Below are 22,020 nucleotides of genomic sequence, written 5' to 3'. Positions count from 1 at the left end.
CCACTGTGCCATCATGCTGCCCCCCCCCCCCCCACTTCACCTGCAGACTTTTGAATAGGAGTGCCATCCACAGGTTTGGCTAGAACCCTCTTAAATCACCAGGCAGAGAGATCAGAGAGACTGTGCCTTCCAGCTGCTTCCTGCCTGTGTCTTTTCACATACCTCAGACCAAAATAGAGCTCCTCACATGACCCACCTTTCTTCTGGAATGTTCTGTTTGCAAGTGAGGTTTAGCACAGTGGGCTAAACAGCTGGCTTGTAATGCAGAACAAGACCAGCAACGTGGGTTCAATTCCTGTACCGGCCTCCCTGAACAGGTGCCGAAATGTGGCAACTAGGGGCTTTTCACAGTAACTTCATTGAAGCCTACTTGTGACAATAAGCGATTGTTATTATTAAGCGAGAACAGACGATGTCTCAGAATTCCAGATGCACTGATTAGCTGCTTCCCAAGTCTATCAAACTGACATCAAGAGCTCTGCCACACAGCATAAAGGGGAAGTCTGGGCTAGTTCATTAGACCAAGGGTGTTCCAGTTTGCCTGAAGTATGTAGGTTAAGCAAAAGTCTGAATGTTGCAGCAGCTGGCAAGAAGGCTGCCGTGCCACCTGCCATGCTGGCAAGAAGACCACCATGCCACCTCAAACGTATTTGTACATGAGTTTTCCAATTTTATATGCCATCCCTCTATGTAGACTGTAGACTATAGAAGGGCAGCAGCAGGACAGGAATTAAAAAAGAAACACGGAACGGACAATGTTCTTACAGAAGTATCCTTATACTTGCTTTTGTTAGCGAAAGCTTCTATTGTTTTCTGAGGAACTAGGTTTGTGAATGAGCAGTGGGATTGAGGAGTCCGTGTACTGAAATCAACTAAAGGCAGTGAATAGGGGCAAAATGTAATGAAATAGGTTCATGGAATGTTGGCCTTTATCTCAAGGGGACCAAAGTGCAATGGAGTGGAAGCTAAGTTGCAGTTGTAAAGAGAACTGGTTAGGCCCTATTCAGAGCACTGTGTTCCATTCTGGGTATCTGAACTCAATATGTTGGCCTTGGAGGGGGTGCGATGCAAATTCATGAGAAAAGTACAGAGACGATCCTAGCCCCAGGTCACTGTCCATGTGGAGTTTGCACATTCTCCCCGTATCTGTGTGGGTTTCTCCCCGTATCTGTGTGGGTTTCACCCCCACAACCCAAAGATGCGCAGGCTAGGTGGTTGGCCATGCTATATTGCCCCTCAATTGGAAAAAAAATAATTGGGTACTGTAAGTTTATTTTTAAAAATAAATAAGATATAGGACAATAAAAGTACCCCATTTGTCTTTCCCAGAATCCCTACAGGATTACCCCGAAGGAGGCCAGTCTGCCCATTGAGTCTGCACTGACCCTTTGAAAGACCACCCTACCTAGGCCCAAACCCCCACCCTACCCCTGTGACCTCCCTCACCTGAGCTTTGGACACTTAGTTGCAATTTAGCTTGGCCAATCCACCTAAACTGCACATCTTTGGACTGTGGGAGTAAACTAGAGCATCCGGAGGAAACCTACGTGGACACGGAGAAAACCTGTAAACTCCACATAGGCAGTGACCTGAGCTCGGAATGAACCCAGGTCCCTGGCGCTGTGAGGGAGCAGTGCTAACCACCATGCCAACTCAAACATATTTGTACATGAGTTTTCCAATTTGATATGCCATCCCTCTATGTAGTTTCTTTTATAGTCTTAATACCCATGCCAATCCTCTTGTTTAACCTTTACATATGTTTCAAACACTTGCATTCCTACACGTAACCAATCACCACCTTCCCTTATATCAGACAGACCACAAATGCTTATATATATGATCCTCTAATTTCTCATCCTTCTCCTTCCCTTGCGATCATTCCCAGATCTTGTTTTCAAGGTCTTGTCTCTGTTTCTCGCCTCTGGCACCTTTTGTTGATAATGATCGATCTCACAGTTGGGGCCCACCATTTGCTGTCCTGCTTCCTGTTTCTGAATATGAACACTTGGACAGCATGGTGGCTCAGTGGTTACCACTGCTGCCTCATGGTGCTGAAGTCGTGGGTTTGATCCAGCTCACTGTTTGTGCGGAGTTTGCACATTTTCCCCGTGTTTGCGTGAGTCTAACCCCGACAACCCCAAAAGATGTGCAGGCTAGGTGGGTTGGCAATACTAAATTGCCCCTTAATTGGGGAAAAAAAAAACTGAGTACTCTAAATTTAAAAAAATAAGAAGATGAACTCTCAGCTCTTAATGTCTCTTTTGGTTCTTCAATGTCTCTGTTACTTGGCCATACTTCCTAGCAGGCTTTGGGACACAACAGGGACACAGCAAGATTTGGGAGAACCAGACGGTCTTAGGAAAAGTGCAGACATGTGGTTGAAAGCTAATTTTGTGGTCAGATATGAAACGGAGGCTGAGAACAGTATAATTCTACTTATGATAGTTATCAAAGAGAGTAACGGATATGATGAAGGACTGAACAAAATGGACTCAGTGTACCCAATATTATAATCTGAGGAAATTTCTGCTCCTGCAGTACTGGATGTCAGGCAAGAAGTCTGATAGTTTAACAACAATGGAGGAGTGGAGATGAGGTAGAGCTGGGTGTCGTCAGCGTACCTGTGGAAGCTGATGTATTTGTGGATTGTGTTGCTGAGACACAGCATGTAGGTTGAAATAGAAGGGGGCCAAGGATAGATCCTTGGGGGTTGGGGGGGGGGGGGGGGGGGGGGGGGGTAATGGCATTGATAGGTAACAATGGAACTTGGCGAGTGCAATCCTTTTTTTAAAAATTCAGCTGGACAGTGCAGAGACACTGGCGAAACAAGGAGTGACCAACTGCATCAAAGGCTGTAGACAGGTCACGAAAGATGAGGAGGTATAGTTCACATTTGTCACAGTCACACTGAATTCACTTTTGACACAAAGGTAAGGTGCTATTTTAATTGTCATTTTAGATTGTAATTGAACTAACCTATTTTTTTTTCTTCAAAGGAAATCACCTCGAAAAAAAGACTGAAGTAAGTATTTAACAGGATTGTTAAAAAATCCGGGCAAATGCTGAGTGTAAACGTGTAGCTAAAAACATCATTCTTGCTTCAATACTGTTTTCACAGCACCTGACTGTCATGGTGAATGAGTATAAGAGGAAAATGTAGTTTCCTTTTGGTGATGTTTAGTAATGTAGAGATATTCCAAGATTAAGGAACACCCCAAAATAAATTGCTGTGCCATCGTGGAGAATTCCACCAAAGCTCTGTGAGCTGCGTGGTGAACTCACTGGGGGTCGGAGAGGGGTGCAGGGCAGGGGAAAAAACAGCTTGGAGACGTGGGAAAATGGGTGTTTCAGCATCAGTTACCTGCATTCACTACGAAGAAGATGTCGTAGTTCTTCGCAGCCTTTAACACGTCATCGATGAAGACGAACATCTTGCCACGATCATCCCCACACCCCCACTACTTGCCTTCAAACAACCATGCAACCTCAAACAAACCATTGTTTGCAGCAAACTACCCAGCCTTCAGAACAGTGACCACGACACCACACAACTCTGCCATGGCAATCTGCACGATGTGCCAAATCATTGACATGGGTACCACCATTACACATGAGAACACCCACCCACCAGGTATGCGGTGCATACTCGTGCGACGCGCCCAACATTGTCTACCTCATACGCTGCAGGAAAGGATGTCCCGAAGCGTGGTACATTGGCGAGACCATGCAGATGCTGCGACAATGGATGAACGGACATCGCGCAACAATTGCCAGGCAGGAATGTTCCCTTCAAGTCGGGGAACACTTCAGAAGTCAAGGGCATTCAGCCTCTGATCTTCGGGTAAGCGTTCTCCAAGGCGGCCTTCAGCACGTGAGACAACGCAGAATCGCCGACTAGAAACCTATAGCCAAGTTCCACACACATGAGTACAGCCTCAACCGGGACCTTGGATTCATGTCACATTACATTCACCCCCCACCAGCTGGCATGGGCTTGCAAAAACCTACCAACTGTCCTGGCTTGAGACAATTCACACCTCTTTAACCTGCTCCATCTGGACCTGTAAAGACTTAGTTACCTGCAGTGACCCGCATTCAAGTATCGTCTTGCATTTTTGACTTTGCCTATGTATATGTTTCTGGAACCTATCTCTTCTTTCACCTGAGGAAGGAGCAGTGCTCCGAAAGCGAGTGATTCGAAACAAACCTGTTGGACTTTAATTGTAAGACTTCTTACTGTGCTCACCCTAGTCCAACACCGGCATCTCCACATCATAGATAAATCATTACATTTCTATCCCTCTTCAGTTCTGTGGAGGGGCCATATGAACTCTAACATTAATTCTGTTTCTCTCTCCAGTGGAGGACTTACACTTTGAGGGGCCCTGCGCTCACCTTCATTTCTGTACCTCCCCAATGATATCACGCCCGTTTCCCAATGATGTCAAATCCCTCCCAACCCCGCCCACCCCTCGCCCCACAGAATGCAATGGAGCAAACCACAGAAATACAAAAATTAATCATTGCTCAACTGCTTTAGTGCTTTTTAACTTGTAATAACACCTCTTCCAATTTTTCCACCTTCCAGTTTTGCCCCACTCTCTAGCTTTGCTCCCCTCTCCAGTTTTGACCCCCTGCAAAATTTCACCTTGACTGGTGCCTCTCTCACTCCTAGTCATCTCAATGACTTTGGATCAGTGTTTTCCCGCTCTAAGGAGACGCAGCCAATCAGAGTCTGATGTCGCTCTGCATTGCCTGCTGATAGGTCCATTGAGTCTATCAGCAAATTCAGAGTTATCAGGCTCTGATTGGAGTCCACAAACAGAGTTGTCCCATTGGCCGGGGCTCTGTCTGTTGGCATGGTGGGCGGGATTCTCTGTTTTAGCGGCAGAGTGTTGACGCCGTCGTAAACACCGGAGCGTTTTACAACGGTGTCATCTGGCCACTAGGAGCAGCGACCCCACCCACAGGGTGCCGGCATGGTGCTGGAGCATTTCACGCAGCTCCAGCTGCCGATACGGGCCCCAGCACAGCCGGCGCTGGTCCGTGCATGGGCGCCATGGCCAGTGCGGGTCCGCGCATGCATGTGGGTTACCGTCTCTGCGCCGGCCCCCACGCAACATGGCGGAGACCTACAGGGGCCCGGCGCAGAGGGACATAGGCCCCACTGGAATTAGCCCACCCGCCGATCGGTAGCCCTCGATCGCAGGCCTGGCCACCGTGGAGAACACCCCCCCCCTCTCCCCCCGGAGTGGAATACCCCTTTCCCCCACCAGGATGGCCCCCGCAGCCAGAACGCCGGTGTCCCGTCGGGTAGGACCACATGCGAACGACGCCGGCGGGACTCTGCGGAACTCGGGGGGCACACAGTTCGTCGAGCGCGGCGAATTGCCGGGGCAGCCGCATTCAGCCCCCGGAGAATCGGCTGCCCGGCGTCGGAGCGGCATGGTGGGATTTGTGCCCCCCGGCGATTCTCTGACCCGACGCGGGATCGGAGAATCCCGTCCGGTGTGTTTCATTGTAAGTCTGCTTCCGCCCCTCTCCACAGATGCAGCCAAACTTGCTGAACTTATCCAGCATTTTCTGTTTTTATTTCAGATTTCCAGCATCCGCAGTACTTTGCTTTTATTTGCGAATTATTCATTTGGTCAAGTTTTTACTGCAGCTTAATAACTTCAAATATCTATCAAAAATGTACCATATTCAAATCAGACAATTTCAGTACCACAAGCTTTGCTTTCTTCTCTAAATTACTGACAGCGAAGCCACGTGTCACGAAGCAATGTTTTGTAAAAGTGAATTTAGGATGATGTTTTCTGCTGGTTAATAACAGAAACTTTGTTTGAGCATACTTGCGGATTTCTCCCAAACCTCCATCATACCTTCAACAGGACAGCCAAGGAAATTCAGGGAAAATAGCAAAGGGGGTTTTGTGGCTTTTTTACTGATGTTGCAAAGGACAATTGGGAAAATTTCAGTGAAAATCCACCTTTCTCTGAAAGATTTTGGCTGCGAAATTGGTTCTCGTAGTGCCTGTATTTTTAGTGCAACATGGACACTGTTGGGTCTTGTACAGCAGCAGCGTGTGGACTCTGGTTCCACACTGTGGAACAACATATCGGGTTACGGTGAGAAAGCTGGGACCTTTTCTAATTAATTTTTACGGGATGTGGGCATTGTTCGTTAGGCCAGCATTTATTGCCTATCCAGTTGCCCTTCAGAAGGTGGTGGTGAGCTGCCCTTTTGAACTGCTGCAGTCCTAGAGGTGTAGGTAGACCCACCGTGCTATTGGGGAGGGAGTTCCAGGGTTTTGACTCAGCGACAGTGAAGGAATGGCGATATATTTCCATGATGTGGGAGATGCTGGCGTTGGACTGGGGTGAGCACAGTAAGAAGTCTTACAACACCAGGTTAAAGTCCAACATGTTTGTTTCAAACACTAGCTTTCAGAGCGCAGCTCCTTCCTCAGGTGAGTATATATTTCCTCAGATATATTTCCAAGTCAGCGTGGTCAGTGACTTGGAGGGGAACTTCCAGGTGGTGGGGTTCCCAGATATCTGCTGCTCTTATCCTTCTAGATAGTAGTGGTTGTTGGTTTGGAAGTTAATGTGTAAGAAACCTTGGCACATTTCCTGCAGTGCATCTTGTAGATGGTACACATGGCTGCCACTGTTCATCGGTAGTGAGGGATTGCATGTTTGTGGAAGGGGTCGTAGTCAAGCGGCTGCTTTGTCTTGGATGGTGTTGAGCTGCATTCATTCAGGCAAGTAGAGAGTATTCCACCACACTCCTGCCTTGGCCTTGTCGGTGGTAGATAGGCTTTAGGGGGTGAGGAGGTGAGTTACTCACCATAGGATTCCTAGCCTTTGACCTGCTCTGGTAGTGACAATATTATTGTGGCTAGTCCAGTTCAGTTTCTGATCAATGGTAATCCCCAGGATGTTGATTGTGGGTGATTCAGCTAATGTAATGCCATTGAATGTCAAGGGGCGATGGTTAGAACCTCTCTAGTAGGAGATTGTCACTGCCTGACACTTGTATGACATGAATATAACTTGCTAGTTGTCAGCCCAAGCCTGGATATTGTCCAGGTCTTGAGGCATTTGTGCTTGGACTGCTTCATTATCTGAGGAGTCGCAAATGGTGCTGAACATTGTGCAGTCATCTGCAAACGTCCCCACTTCTGACTTTCTTTTTTTTTAAATAAATTTAAAAGTACCCAATTCATTTTTTCTAATTAAGGGGCAATTTAGAGTGGCTCATCCACCTACCCTGCACATCTTTGGATTGTGGGGGCGAAACCCATGGAGAATGTGCAAAATCCACAGACAGTGACCCAGAGCCAGGATCGAACCTGGGACCTCAGCATCGTGAGACAGGAATGCTAACCACTGCGGCACCGTGCTGCCTAACACTTCTGACTTTATGATGGAAGGGAGGTCATTGATGAAGCAGCTGAAGATGGTTGGGCCTAGAACACTGCCATGAGGAACTCCTGCAGTGATGTCCTGAAGAGGAGATGATTGGCTTCCACACACCGCAACCAACTTTCTTTGTGCCAGGAAAGACTCCAACCAGCCGAGAGTTTTTCCCTGATTCCCATTGATTCAGGTTAGCTAGGGCTCCTTGATGCCATACTCAGTGAAATGCTACCTTGATGTCAAGGGCTGTCACTCTTACCTCACCTCGGGGCGACACTGTGGCGCAGTGGTTAGCGTCGAGGACCCGTGTTCGATCCCGAATCCAAGACATTACCCGTGTGGAGTTTGCACATTCTCCCCATCTTTACGTGGGTCTCACCCCCACAGCCCAAAAAGATATGCAGGGTAGGTGGATTGGCCATGCTAAATTGCCCCTTAATTGGAAAAAAAAGAATTGGATACTCTAAAAAAAAAAAAAACAATTTTGAACTCTCACCTCACCTTTGGCATTCAACTCTTTTGTCCATGTTTGAACCAAGCTGTAATGAGGACAGGAGCTGAGTGACCCTGGCAGAACCCAAACTAAGCGTCTGTTTGGAGAGTCAGTCCAAACATTATGGGCTCTTTTGAAAGGCCTCCTTCTGTGCTGTAACAATTCTGTGATAATGTAAGTCTGGGTCACATATATTGGTTTGGTCACCATGTATTCAGTGTCACCCAGGCCACCCACATAAAACTGCTGCCTGTTGCTGTGATGGAAATCGGGGTCACAATACCTATTTCATGCCTTTTTGTCAAATTGGTTCACGGCTGACCACAGCATACTCCGTGCGTGCTGCCGTCAATCTTCTCAGGTGAAAAGCAGTCCAACAAGCAGGTTTTACGTGAGGCATCTAGAGGCTGTCAGCAATATGGGCGGCATGGTCGCACATTGGTTAGCACTGTTGCTTCATAGATCCAGGGTCCCAGGTTCCATTCCTGGCTTGGGTCACTGCTTGTGCGGAGTCTGCATGTTCTCCCTGTGTCTGCGTGGGTTTCTTCCGGGCGTTCTGGTTTCCTCCTACAAGTCCTGAAAGACGTGCTGTTAGATAATTCGGACATTCTGAATTCTCCCTCCGTGTACCCGAACAACGCCGGGGTGTGACGACTAGGGGCTTTTCACAGTAACTTCATTGCAGTGTTAATGTAAGCCTACTTGTGACAATGAAGATAATTATTATTATACTTAACTAAACATGGAGCTGGGAAGAGTAAGCGTGCTTGTCCTGACCATGGGCTGCTGCCATCGTTGACCCCTCCTGACCATAAACCACTACAAGGCCGATGCCAGTGCCTCATCTGGCCATTCTTGGTCTTCTTTGTGACTGATGCATGATCTGAGCTTGGCAGCCAAGCCCCATTCAGCACAGTCCTCTTGTTCATCAGTTTCTGGCAGAGCAGTGTGTGGGTGCCACTGCGTTTGTGCCTGAAGTCAGGCATGAACCGGTTTGTAGGACTCTGTGTTGTCAGTTAACTGTGTGGATTTGCTGCGTCCAACCAATAATTGAAACAGACGTGCTTTGTTGAACACGTGTAGAACTGTGTGATGACGCACTGCAGTCTACTGGGAAAGAACAGGTGAAAATTAAGGTTGTGGGATTGAGGTGAAGCAGCAGTGATCGCAGTTTATGGATGACTGGATACATTGCTGCCAAATCCATCAATTGCTCAAGTGGATTCACATGAATCCACTTGATGGGCAGCACGGTGGCACAGTGGCTAGCACTGTTGCCTCACAGTGCCAGGGACCTGGGTTCAATTCCAGCCTTGGGTGACTGTCTATCTGGCGTTTGCACATTCTCTCTGTGTCTGCGTGGGTTTCCACCGGGTGTTCCGGTTTCCTCCTACAGATGTGCCGGTTAGATGGATTGGCCATGTTAAATTACCCCTTAGTGTCCAAAGATATGCCGGTTAGGTGGGGTTACAGCGATCGGGAGGGTAGGAGTGGGCCTAGATAGGGTGCTCTTTCAGAGGGTTGGTGCAGACTCGATGGGCCAAATGGCCTCCTTCTGTGCTGTAGGAATTCTATGATTACTGTATGGAAACCCATGACTGCTTGGTCAAACTGTACAGCTATTAAGTAACTTCTGTCAAAATATCTGCTCAGTATTGTCTATAATTAATGGCAGAGGTCTGCCAAGTTGAGGCTTCACTACTTATTATCAAATCAGATTTCAGATGGAATGTGACTGAGCGATTTTTTTTATTTCTATTCCTAACAGGAACTGATGGTGTGTAGGCTTTACTACAATGGAAAGGTTGTAAATGATATGGTTATAACTGTTCTATTTTTGCCTGAAACAGAATTTGAAGCTCAATTTCATGTCAGCTGCTTCAAGAGAAAACTGGTGAAGAAATTGGAAAAACCTTGGCAACGGTGAATCAATGGGGAACAAGCTGACATTTCTTTCTTTTTTGATCTTCAGCAAAACTTTGAATTGTTCTTCAACTCAGAAGTCTAGAGAAAAACCACAAAGCTAAATAATTTCTTACATTGTATATTTAAGTAAGAAAAATGTCAAAGATACTTCAATGTCAAGAACTATTTACTCTTGCCCCAACCCCAAATCTAAGATTCAAATGATCTTTCTTTTTTGAAAATATTTTTATTCAAGAAATTTTCCATTTTACAACATACATAAAAAAATCTTTATATAAGTTTTTTAAGAGCGCTAATTTGGCGGGGGGAAGGGCGTTACCATTTCCTTGACGGGCACTCATTTAAGGTACTTAAGAGTGCAGGTAGACGGATTGGGCTCGTCTTCAGAAATTGAGAGGTATGGACAGGGTGGATAGCAACAAGCTTTTTCCAAGAGTGGAGGTGTCAATTACAAGGGGTCAAAGTGAGAGGGGGAAAGTTTAAGGGAGATGTGCGTGGAAAGTTTTTTACGCAGAGGGCGGTGGGTGCCTGGAACGCTTTGCCAGCGGAGGTGGTAGAAGCGGGCACGATAGCATCATTTAAGATGCATCTGGACAGATATATGAACGGACGTGGAACAGAGGGAAGTAGATCCTTGGAAAATAGGCGACAGGTTTAGATAAAGGATCTGGATCGGCGCGGGCTAGGAGGGCCGAAGGGCCTGTTCCTCTGCTGTAATTTTCTTTGTTCTTCCTTATTAACGTTTACGAATCTGGTGGGTAGGGTTAAGGATGACCGACAGAGATGGGATAGCCTCCCTCTGTCCTGGCAGGCCGAGTGCAGTCCATGAAGTTGAACATTCTGCCACGGGTTCTGTACTTAATCCAAAGCTTGCTGTGGTTTGTTTTGCCAAAAGCATTTTGTGCAGGGGATGGAGAGACTGGAGGATTTTATGGGAGGATAATGGCGGAGGATACTGCATCCCTGGTGGGGAGTAAGGCAAAGTGGGAAGAGGAGCTGAGGTGGAATTAGATGAGGGGTGTGGTGAAAGGCCTTGCGTAAGGTGAGCACTTCTTCATGGTGTGTGAGATTGGGGCTAATACAGTTGAACGTGGTACACTGGGCTCACTTAACTAGGGCGAGGATGAGTCGCTTGTTGAGAGGGTGGAAGATAAGTGTGAGAGCTGTGGTAGGGGCCTGGCAAATCGTGTGCACATGTTCTGGTCATGTCGTGTTTGGATTTTCTTCTTCAGCACTACGTCGGATAATTGTAAAATGGAATTTGAGCCCAGTCCCCGGTACCCATATTCGGGGTGTCAGATCTGCCGGAGCTGCAGACGGGTGCGGGGGAGATTGTCTGAGCCTTCGCCTTCACCTCGCTGATCGCTTGCAGGCGGGTGTTGTTGGAATGGAGATCAGTTTCTCCACACAATGCTGAAGGGGCGCAATTAGCCAAAGTCTGAAGGGCTTAACTGCCAGACACAAGGAATAATCTATTTGACTTGTCATCATCAATCTTTGTGCCATGGAAGTGTCTGTCCAGACAACATTGTTCATAGTAATCACACGTACTCCTTGTTTTCCTGCTGAGGAGATGTCCATCATGTTGTGTGTCACTACCACCATCCTATATGGGCCAGATAAAGATTTGATGCAACAACTCAATAGTGGGCATTTGTGAGGTGCTGTGGGCAACGTTTTTTCTATTGGTGTCTTTTGAGTTAATTTTGCAGTGTAACAAGGTGAGTTTCTAAATTCACAACTTTTGGGTTACTACGACAACATCCTAATGAACATATAACCTGCGAACTGATTAACTCTTTGAATCCATTGAATGTTAAAAACGGAATTTCTTTATCTATTGTAAGGTCTATTTCAAGTATATGTAAATACAAAATATTACCATGTTACTGATCAGCAAATGAGTGTTTGTCTTGATAGTTATTTGCATTTGTTTCTCTTCTCCCTTTATACAAAATCAAATATTTTTTTATAAATAAATTTAGACTACCCAATTCATTTTTTCCGATTAAGGGGCAATTTAGTGTGGCCAATCCACCTAGCCGGCATATCTTTGGGTTGTGGGGCCGAGACCCACGCAGACACGGGGAGAATGTGCAAACTCCACACAGACAGTGACCCAGAGCCGGGATCGAACCTGGGACCTCAGCGCCATGAGGCAGGAGGGCTAACCCACTGCGCCACTGTGCTGCCCTTATATAAATCAAATATTATCTCATTCAAATCTACACATTAATGGGCGGCACTGTAGTGCAGCGGTTAGCACTGCTGCCTCATGGCACCGTGGACCCGGGTTCGATCCTGACCCCAAGTCACTGTCTGTGGAGTTTGCACATTCTCCCTGGGTTTGCGTGGGTCTCACCCCCAAAATCCAAAAAGGTATGCAGGGTAAGGGGATTGGTTACGCTAAATTGCCCCTTAATTTGAAACAAAAAGAATCAGATACTCTAAATATATATTTTTTAAATCTATACATTCACATTAATTCCGTTGAGTCCTCATCCCATCTGTTACGGCAGAATAGATTTACCACTTCTTATAATCCAGCTTCAATTTTTCAACACTTCATTTAAAATTGATTTACTTACTGTTCTTACAATAAAAATGTATAAGAATTTCTGTGAAACTATTAAGAACAGACTCTAGAAGTATTGAATGTATTAGAAATGTACAAATAAAGAATTTTGAACTGCTGCAATGAGCCTTAGTGTTATTGTAAAAATCAAAGTCTTGTAAATTTCTGTAATAATGTAATGGGTTATGGAATAAAGGCCCAGAAATGAAGTTACGTTACAGATCAGCCATGGTCTAATGGAATGGCAGAACTGACTTCAGCGTTTGAATGGCCTACTCTTGTTTCTTTCATACTTCCACAAAAGCAGCAATTTGTATTTATATAACTACTTAAAAATAATGAAACATCCGAGAGCACTTCACGGAACCATTACAAAGCAAAATTTAATACAGAACCACTGTCGTAGGTGAACCCAGGTAGTGTGTGCTGCAGCAGGAGAGGAAGGAATGGAAAGGGTTAAACTGACATCCTGGCTGTCATTGTATTGTATTCACACTCGCTGTGGGCAGACAGCAAATTACCATATCCCAGGCAGCACTAACACCCCAGGTCAGATCTTTCCAAGACTGCAGCAACAGTAAGAAAATCTATACGGCTTAAGGCTCCACAATGTCCAGAGGGTTTTTGTTTATATTTCAGTGCTTGCTGGTCTTTTTAACCAAAGACGTTTTTTAAGGAAGTGGGGAAGATGATGACCTTGTTTATTTGGGTGGGACAGGGGGAAGGTGGCTAGCATTAGGAAGGTACTTCTGCAGAGAGGGCGGCAGGCAGGGAGATTTGGCCGCCCGAATCTATTATATTATTACTGGGTGACGAATGCTGAAATGGTGAGGACCTGGGTCAGAGGGGGAGAGTCCCAGTAGGTTAGAATGGAGGAGAGTCTGTGCAGGGAGTCGGGGATGAGGGCGTTGGCAACAGGGCCACTCCTGCGGGCCCCGGGTAAATACTCGGGGAGTCCGGTGGTGGTGGGAACGTTGAAGATCTGGGTGCAGTTGAGGGGTCAAGAGAGAAGTCAATTAGGGGGAATCATAGGATTGAACCATAGGAAGGCGGATGGGAGATTTTGGAGTTGGGGAGAGAGGGGAGTTAGGATATTAAGGGATTTGTTTCTGGGGGGCCGTCTTGCGAGGTTGGGGGAGAAATATGGACTGGGGCAGAGGGAGGTATTTAGATATCTGCAGTTCCGGGATTTTGCCAGGAAGGAGGTTCTGAGCTTCCCGATAGTGCTGGCCTCCTCATTGTTGGAGGTGGTATTGATGGCAGGGAGAATGGAAGGGAGGGGGCTCGTATCAGCGATTTATGGGAAGATTCTGGGGGAGGACAAAGTATCTTTGGAGAGGATTAAAACGAAGTAGGTGGAAGAGTTGGGGGAGGGCATGTGGTGTGATGTGCTTCGGAGGATGAATGCCTCAACCTCGTGCACGAAGTTGGGGATAATACAGTTGAAGATGGTATAGGGAGAACCTCACGAGAGCGAGGATTTTAAAAAAAATTTATAGTTGCCAATTATTTTTTTTCCAATTAAGGGGCAATTTAACATGGTCAATTCACCTAGCCTGCACATCTTTGGGCTGTGGGGGTGAAACCCACGCAAACAGAATGTGCAAACTCCACACAGCCAGTGACTCAGGGCCGGGATTCGAACCCGGGTCCTCAGCGCTGTAGGCAGCAATGCTAACCACTGTGCCACATGCTTCCCTACGAGGGTGAGGATGAGCTGACTCTTTGAGGGGGTGGAGGCTGTGTGTGAGCATTGTGGGAGGAACTCCGCAAAAATATTTTGGTCCTGCCCAAAACTGGAGGGGTATTGGACAAAGAACAATATCGCACAGAAACAGGCCCTTCGGCCCTCCAAGCCAACGCTGATCACGTGTCCTTTCGAGACCAACCGCCTGTATCCTTCTATACCCCCTCTGTTCATGTGCCTATCCAAGCAAGTCTTATCTGCCTCAACCACCTCACTTGGCAAGGTATTCCAGGCCACCACCACCCTCTATGTAAAAAACTTCCCCTGCACTTCTCCACTGAACCTTTCCCCCCCTCACCTTGAACTTGTGCCCCTTGTAATTGTACTTTCTAGGGGTGGCACGTGGAGGGGTGGCACATGGCGCAGTGGTTAGCATTGCTGTCTACGGCGCTGAGGACCCGGGTTTGAATCTCTGCCCTTGGTCACTGTCCGTGTGGAATTTGCACATTCGCCCTGTGCCTGCGTGGGTTTCACCCCCACAACCCAAAGATGTGCAGGATAGGTGGATTGGCCACGCTAAATTGGCCCTTAGTTGGAAAAGAAATAATTGGGTACTCTAAAAATAATTTTCGTAAGAATTTTAATAAATAAATGGTAATTTCTGCCCTGCGAAAAAACTCCAATTGTTGACCCTATCTATACCCCTAATAATTTTATAAACTTCTATCAGATCACCCCTCAGCCTGCATCTTTCTGGGGAGAACAATCCCAGTTTATTCAACCTCTCCTCATAGCTAATACCCTCCATACCAGGCAACATCCTGTTAAACCTTTTCTGTACTCTCTCCAAAGCCTCCACATCCTTCTGGTAGTGCGGTGACCGGAATTAGATACAGTATTCCAAATGTGGCCTAACCAACGTTCTATATAACTGTAACATAATTTTCAAGCTTTTATACACGATACCCCGTCCTATGAAGGCAAGCATGCCGTATGCTCTCTTTACCACCATTTCCACCTGTGCTGCCACTTTTAAGGATCTGTGGACCTGCACGCCTAGATCTCTGTCTGTCTATGCTTCTGATGGTTCTGCCATTTATTTTATAGCTCCCACCTGAATTGGATCTACCAAAATGCATCACCTCGTATTTGTCCGGGTTAAATTCCATCTGCAATTTCTCTGCCCAATTTTGCAGCTTATCTATATCCTGTTGTATTCTCTGACAATCTTCATCACTATCCGCAACTCCTGCAATCTTAACATCATCCGCAAACGTGCTAATCAGACCCGCTACGTTTTCTTCCAAGTCGTTCATATATATTACAGTACTGTACAATACAGTCCCAGTATTGATCCTTTCAGAACACCACTAGTTACAGACCTCCATTTGGAAAAACACCCTTCCACTGCTACCCTCTGTCTTCTATGGCCAAGCCAGTTCTGGATCCATCCAGCTAGTTTACCCTTGATCCCATGTGATCTGATCTTTTGCACCAGCCTGCCATGAGGGACCTTATCAAATGCTTTACTGAAGTCCATGTGGACAACAACCACAGTACTTCCCTCATTAATCATTTTATCACCTCCTCAAAAAATTCAATCAAATTAGTAAGATACGACTTCCCTCGTACAAAACCATGCTGTCTGGCGCTAATGAGACCATTCACTTCCAAATGTGCATAGATACTATCTCTGAGAATCTTTTCCAACAATTTCACTATCACTGATGTCGAGCTCACAGGATAATTCGGGTAATTACAGGCCAAACGGTACAACATTGGCTATCCTCCAATCCTCTGGGATCTCACCTGTGGCCAATAAGGACACAAAGATTTCTGTCAGAGGCCCAGTGATTTCATCTCTTGTCTCCCTCAGTAATTTGGAATCGATGCCATCTGGCCCAGAGGATTTGTCTATCTTAATGCTTTTTAACACACCAAACACTTCCTCCCTCGTAATAACACCTGTTCTAAAGTGTTTACACATCCCTCTGAGACACCACCGATCAACATGTCCCTCGGTATTGTGAATACCGATGCAAAATACTCATTAAGGACCTCACCTACTTCTGTTGGTTGTACACATAATTTCCCTCCTTTGCTCTTGAGTGAACCCGCTCATTCTCTAGCTACCTTCTTGTTCCTAATATATGTATAAAATGCTGTGAAATTCTCCTTAAACTGTCTGCCAAGGACATTTCCTGACCCCTTTTTGCCTTCCTAACCTGCTGCTGGAGCTCTTTTCTACTTTCCTTGTATTCCTCAAGTACTTTATCTGTTTTTAGTCGCCTGTATCTCACATATGCAACTTTTTTCTCTTTGACAAGATTCTCTATTTACCTGGTTATCCATGGTTCCCGAATCCTGCCTTTCCTGTCCTTTTTACCGACACATGCCTGTCCTGCACTCCCATCAACTGCTCCTTGAAAGACTCCCACATGCCAAATGTGGATTTACCCTCAAACAGCCTTTCCCAAACAACAGCCTCCAAATCCTGCCTAATCTGGTTGTAGTTAGCCTTCCCCCAATTTAGCACCTTAACCCTAGGACAACACTTATCCTTTTCCATGAGTATCCAAAAGCTTACACAATTGTGGACACTGTTCACCATATGTTCTCCCACTGCAACTTTGATGACCAGGCCAGGCTCGCCCCCTAGTACTGGGTCCAATGTAGCCCCCTCTCAAGTCGGACTATCCACACATTGTTCCAAAAAGCCTTCTTGGACACAATTTAAAAATTCCTCACCATCCAGACCCCTAGCCCTAAGGGATTTCCAGTCAATATGAGGAAAATTAAAGTCTCTCTCTACAACAACCCTATTATTTATTTTTTATTTTTTGTATTTTTTTATACATTTAGAGTACCCAATTCATTGTTTCCAATTAAGTGCCAATTTAGCGTGTTCAATCCACCTACCCTGCATTTCTTTTTTGTGTTGTGGCGGCGAAACCCACGCAGACACGGGGAGAATGTGCAAACTCCACACAGACAGCGGCCCAGAGTCGGGATCGAATCTGGGAACTCGGCACCGTGAGACTGCAGTGCTATCCACTGAGCCACCATGCGCCCCAACCCTGTTATTTCTACATCCACCTTTAAGGTTTTTAAGGTCATCTCGGGGGTGGTGCATGTGTGGTTCGAACTAGGGCCCCTTGAAGCCATATACCAGGTGTTGGACCAGCCCAGGCTGCAGGTGGTTTCTGGGGCAGACGTCTTAGCCTTCACCTCACTGATTGCCCGAAAGAGGTCCTGTTTGGGTCGAGGTCAGTTTCTCTGCCCTGTGTCTCGGCGTGAAGGGGGGGGCCTGCTGGAATTTTGGACACTCGAGAAAGTGGATTAAGAAGATAATAAAATTATTTTTTTTTGAAAATTCACCATCGAAATTGGCTTGACAAACACAATGCTTCAATGTTATAAAGAGGTGGACAGGAGATGTCCAGAAAACGATTGAGGGTAAAGCACACAGGACAAAGGAACCGCATAATGTGATCAGAACAGGACTGTAACAAATTTACATGTCATGTGTCAGTGAACGCTGAGAAAGATAAGTTATTTCAAAGGTTTGCCGTCAGTGTGTGGTAAGCAGCAATTCAATGATGGCAGAATTCTTAACTTTGCAGATAGATTACAGTTAACATGCTACCACCAATTAGCACTGTGGCCTCATGGCGCCGAGGTCCCAGGTTTGATCCCGGCTCTGGGTCACTGTCCATGTTGAGTTTGCACATTCTCCCCGTGTTTGCGTGGGTTTCGCCCCCACAACCCAAAAATGTGCAGGGTAGGTGGATTGGCCACGCTAAATTGCCCCTTAATTGGAAAAAATTAATTGGGTATGCTAAATTTTTTTAAAAACATGCTACTGTACCACCAAACCACAGGAGCCCCCTTTTCTTGCCAGGGAACACTGCTGATAAATGCTTGGTTCAGTTCTGCAGTTGCATCAGCTGGCCAGCAGGGAGTACAGTGGAGCCACAATGGTTCAAATATTCCCTTGAATAAAAGGAAGTCATCTTCCAGTCAAGCAGCACATTCGACTGCTCCCTCAGTGTCGAGGATGCTGCTGGTTCTCCGTCATCTTTCTACCATTCAGCAGGATCAGACTTTTCTCTTTCACTGTTACAGTGTGTGTCAATCCAGCCAGTGTCTGGGTGCTATCCATTGGGGCAAATAGTTAATATTTATAGTCAGTGCATGAATTGGCAGTGGCTTTTCCCTGCTGGTCAAGGAGCAACTAGGATGTGGGGTGTGAGCTCCTACTGTGATACATGCAGCGTAAGCTCCTGCAAGAGACTGGACAGCTCACTCAAATTACAGAGTACTTATGGTGTATAAGTCAGAAAATGGGATCAACATTGTCTCCCCATGTCTGAATGGATTTCCATTGGTGTTCCCGTTTCCTCCCACAGTCCAAAGATGTGCAGGGTAGGTGGATTGGCCATGCTAATTTGGTGCAAGATGGAGTTACAGTGATAGTGTGGGGTTTGGGCCTAGCTAGGGTGTTCTTTCAGAGGCTGATGTAGACTTGATGGGCCGAATGACCTACTTCTGCACTGTAGGTATTCTCTGATTCTAATTCTCTCTGGGCTCAGGACAATTGTTCACAGACAATCAGCGTGTCTCGTGTCAGTGTACGGTAAGAAAGGTAAGTTATTTCAAATGTTTGCCGCCTGTAGAATTGCAAAGAGGACAGAAAAGTACATAATTGGACGTGCTGGAGGATGAAAGGAATCTTTATTTGTTATTTTAATAATCAATCCCTGACCCTGGAAGCTGAAAAAGAAGACATGCAGATAGGTCAGTTGGGAGATGGTGTGGCAGTGGTTACGCAGAGATTGCAAAACTTTCACGAGCCAGGTAGGAGTTGAACCTACAATCTTCTGACCTGTAATCAGATGTGTTATCCATTGCGCCACTGGCCCCACTACCATATTGACATGTTTGTCGCCCATTTCATTGTGTTGTGTTACAAAGAGATGAATGAGAATTCACATGTGCAACAATAAACAACAGAGTCGCCGTCGCTGCTTTTTGTCAATGGATCATCTTGAAATGTGCTGATCTTCACTGGACACCAAACAAATCTGTCCTCGTGTGTCTGTTCAATAAGGGCTTGATGGTGCAATTGTTCATTTAGAAAGTGTGTGGTAAGCAGCAATTCAATGAAAGCAGAATTCTTAACTTTGCAGATAAATTTCAGTTAACATGCTGCCACCAAAGCACAGGAGCCCTCTTAATTTTACTGAAAGCTGCATCTAAATGTTTGGTTCAGTTCTGCAGTTTCATCAGCTGACCAGCAGGGAGTACTGTCGAGCCGCAAAGATTCGATAAATTCCCTTGACTAAAACAAAAGTCATCCAACAATCAAGCAGCACATTCGCCTGTTCCCTCAGTGTCCAGGTTGCTGCTAGTTCGCCGTCACCATTCAGCAGGGTTAGACGTTTCTCAGCATCTTTCACTGTTACAATGTGTGTCAATCCAACCAGTGACTGGGTGCTGCTGCATGGACACGGTGATGGGGACAAAGATTTTGTATTTATAGTCAGTGCATGAATTGCAGCGGTTTTCCCTGCTGGTCAAGGAGCAACGAGGATGTGGGATGTGAGTTCCAGCTGAAATGCATCCAGTGTTAAATCCTGCAAGAGGACTTCCGGTTGCGGCTGTGTGGAGCTAAGCCGCACGTTCGGCAGCTCCCGCCAGGAACGGACTTTTGGGCTCTTTTAAGGGCCCCCAGCGGTACTTGCTCGACGGTTCCCGACGTGGGAAGGTGTCTGCGGTGGATCCCCAGTGGTCTATGGTCTTGACCAGGAGTGGAGCCAGCAAAATAACGGTAGCAGCGCCAAAGAAAAAGTGGGGGAAGAGAATCAAGATGGCTGCCGGCGGAGGCCTCGAGGAATGGAGGCAGTGGACTCAGGTGCAGCAGGAGACTCTCCAGCGCTGTTTTCAGGAGCTAAAAGTGGAGCTGCAAGACTCGCTGAAGGCAAATGCGGACAAGCTGCTGGCGACGCAGACAGCCCAGGGGGTGGAGATCCGGGAGCTCCGACAACAAGCCTCCGAAAGAGAGGAAGAGGCTGTGGCCCTCGCGGTAAAGGTGGAGATGCACGAGGCGCTCCATAAGAAGTTGCAGGAGCAGTTCGAGGAGATGGAGAACCGGTCGAGGCGAAAAGATTTGCGGATCCTGGGCCTCACGGAGGGGCTGGAGGGGTCAGACCTGGGGGCCTATGTGGTCGTTTTGTTGAACTCGCTGATGGGAGCTGGGTCCTTCCAGGGGCCCCTGGAGCTGGAGGGGGCCCACAGAATACTGGCGAGGAGGCCCAAGCCGAATGAGCCGCCACGGGCGGTTCTGGTGCGGTTCCACCGGTTCGCTGACTGAGAGTGCGTGCTTAGGTGGGCCAAGAAGGAGCGGAGCAGCAAGTGGGAGAACACGGTAGTGCGGATCTACCAGGACTGGAGTGCAGAGGTAGCCAAGCGGAGGGCCGGGTAGAACCGGACGAAGGCGGTGCTCCACAGAAAGAGTGTGAAGTTTGGCATGTTACAGCCGGCACGTCTGTGGGTCATCTACAAGGACCGGCACTTTTATTTTGAGTCCCCGGAGGAAGCGTGGGCCTTTGTGCGGGCTGAGAAGTTGGACTCTGACTGAGGGTCGGGGGTTTGTAAATAACTGTGTTAACTTTGGGTGGGAAGGGTCTCTGTTTTATGCTGAGTTATGCTGTTTTAAGCTGGTTGTGTGTTGGTTCTTGGGCGGGTGGGGTGCTGTCTTTTTTGCGTGGGTGGGGTCGGGCAGAGGGAAACGCGGGCTTCTCTTCTGTTTCCCGCGCTGAGGGTGGATGGGGGCGGGGTCGGAGCTGAGAAGTGTGGGCTTTTTTCCCGCGCAAGAGCGGGAGGGGGAGGAGGAGGGTCTGCTGATGGGTCTGGGGGGGAGGAGTAGCGCCACGTTGGGGGGGGGGGGGGTCGGATTGTGGCGGGAGTCGCCGGGGTCAGCAGAAGTTAGCTGGCTCATGGATGTGCTACGGAGAGAGTAACGCGGCTGGGAGGAGTCCTAGCCTGGGGGGGAGGGGGGGGGAATGGGGGGGTACCGGGTTGCTGCTGAAATGGCCAGGAAGGAGCTGGAATCTGCAGGGGGGGCCGGGGTGGGGGTTTGCCGCCGTGGAGAATGGGCCGAGCAAGGGGCGCTGGCCTGGGGCGGGCAGGGGACGGGTTATGGCTAGTCAGCAGGGGAGGGGGGCAGGGAGCCCTCTGATCCGGCTGATAACTTGGAATGTGAGGGGGCTGAATGGGCCGGTCAAACGGGCCCGGGTGTTTACGCACCGGAAGGGGCTGAAGGCGGACGTGGCTATGCTCCAGGAGACGCACCTGAAGGTGGTGGACCAGGTTAGACTGAGGAAGGGCTGGGTAGGCCAGGTGTTTCATTCAGGGCCGGATGCAAAAAATCGGGGGGTGGCGATTCTGGTGGGAAAAGGGGTGTCGTTTGAGGCGTCAAAGGTGGTGGCTGACAGTGGAGGGAGGTATGTGATGGTGAGCGGCAAGTTGCAAGGGGAGCGGGTGGTGCTGGTGAATGTCTATGCCCCAAATTGGGACGATGCGGGTTTTATGCGGCGTATGCTGGGCCGCATTCCGGATCTAGAGACGGGGGGGCCTGATACTGGGGGGGGACTTTAACGGTGCTGGATCCCCCATTGGATCGATCCATGTCCAGGACGGGCAGGAGGCCTGCGGCGGCTAAGGTGTTGAGGGGGTTTATGGACCAGATTGAGGGGGGGGGGGATCCTTGGAGGTTCGCGAGGCCGAGGGAGTATTCATTTTTTTCCCACGTGCATAAAGCCTATTCCCAGATCGATTTTTTTGTCCTGAGTAGGGGGCTGATTTCGAGGATGAAGGATGCCGAGTATTCGGCCATAGTCATTTCGGACCACGC

At 47.7% G+C, this 22,020-nt stretch overlaps 1 protein-coding gene across 4 annotated transcripts in view; it reads left to right on the top strand.

The window, feature by feature from the left end:
* The window catches only part of tmem71 (transmembrane protein 71), a 73,146-nt gene extending 63,044 nt beyond the window's left edge, over nt 1-10,102 (top strand). For all 4 annotated transcript variants that reach the window (XM_038808954.1, XM_038808953.1, XM_038808955.1 and 1 more), the window contains 2 exons: nt 3,000-3,025; nt 9,768-10,102. In XM_038808954.1, coding sequence (XP_038664882.1) covers nt 3,000-3,025; nt 9,768-9,774 — 33 coding nt within the window. In that variant the 3' untranslated portion in view covers nt 9,775-10,102. The remainder of the gene's footprint in view (nt 1-2,999; nt 3,026-9,767) is intronic.
* Nucleotides 10,103-22,020: the final 11,918 nt, after the last annotated feature.

This window comes from Scyliorhinus canicula, chromosome 10 (assembly GCF_902713615.1).
Source record: "Scyliorhinus canicula chromosome 10, sScyCan1.1, whole genome shotgun sequence".
In the NCBI taxonomy this organism is placed as follows: domain Eukaryota; kingdom Metazoa; phylum Chordata; class Chondrichthyes; order Carcharhiniformes; family Scyliorhinidae; genus Scyliorhinus; species Scyliorhinus canicula.
The sequence above is the reverse complement of the archived record's forward strand: the minus strand, read 5'-3'. Positions and strand labels throughout refer to the sequence as shown.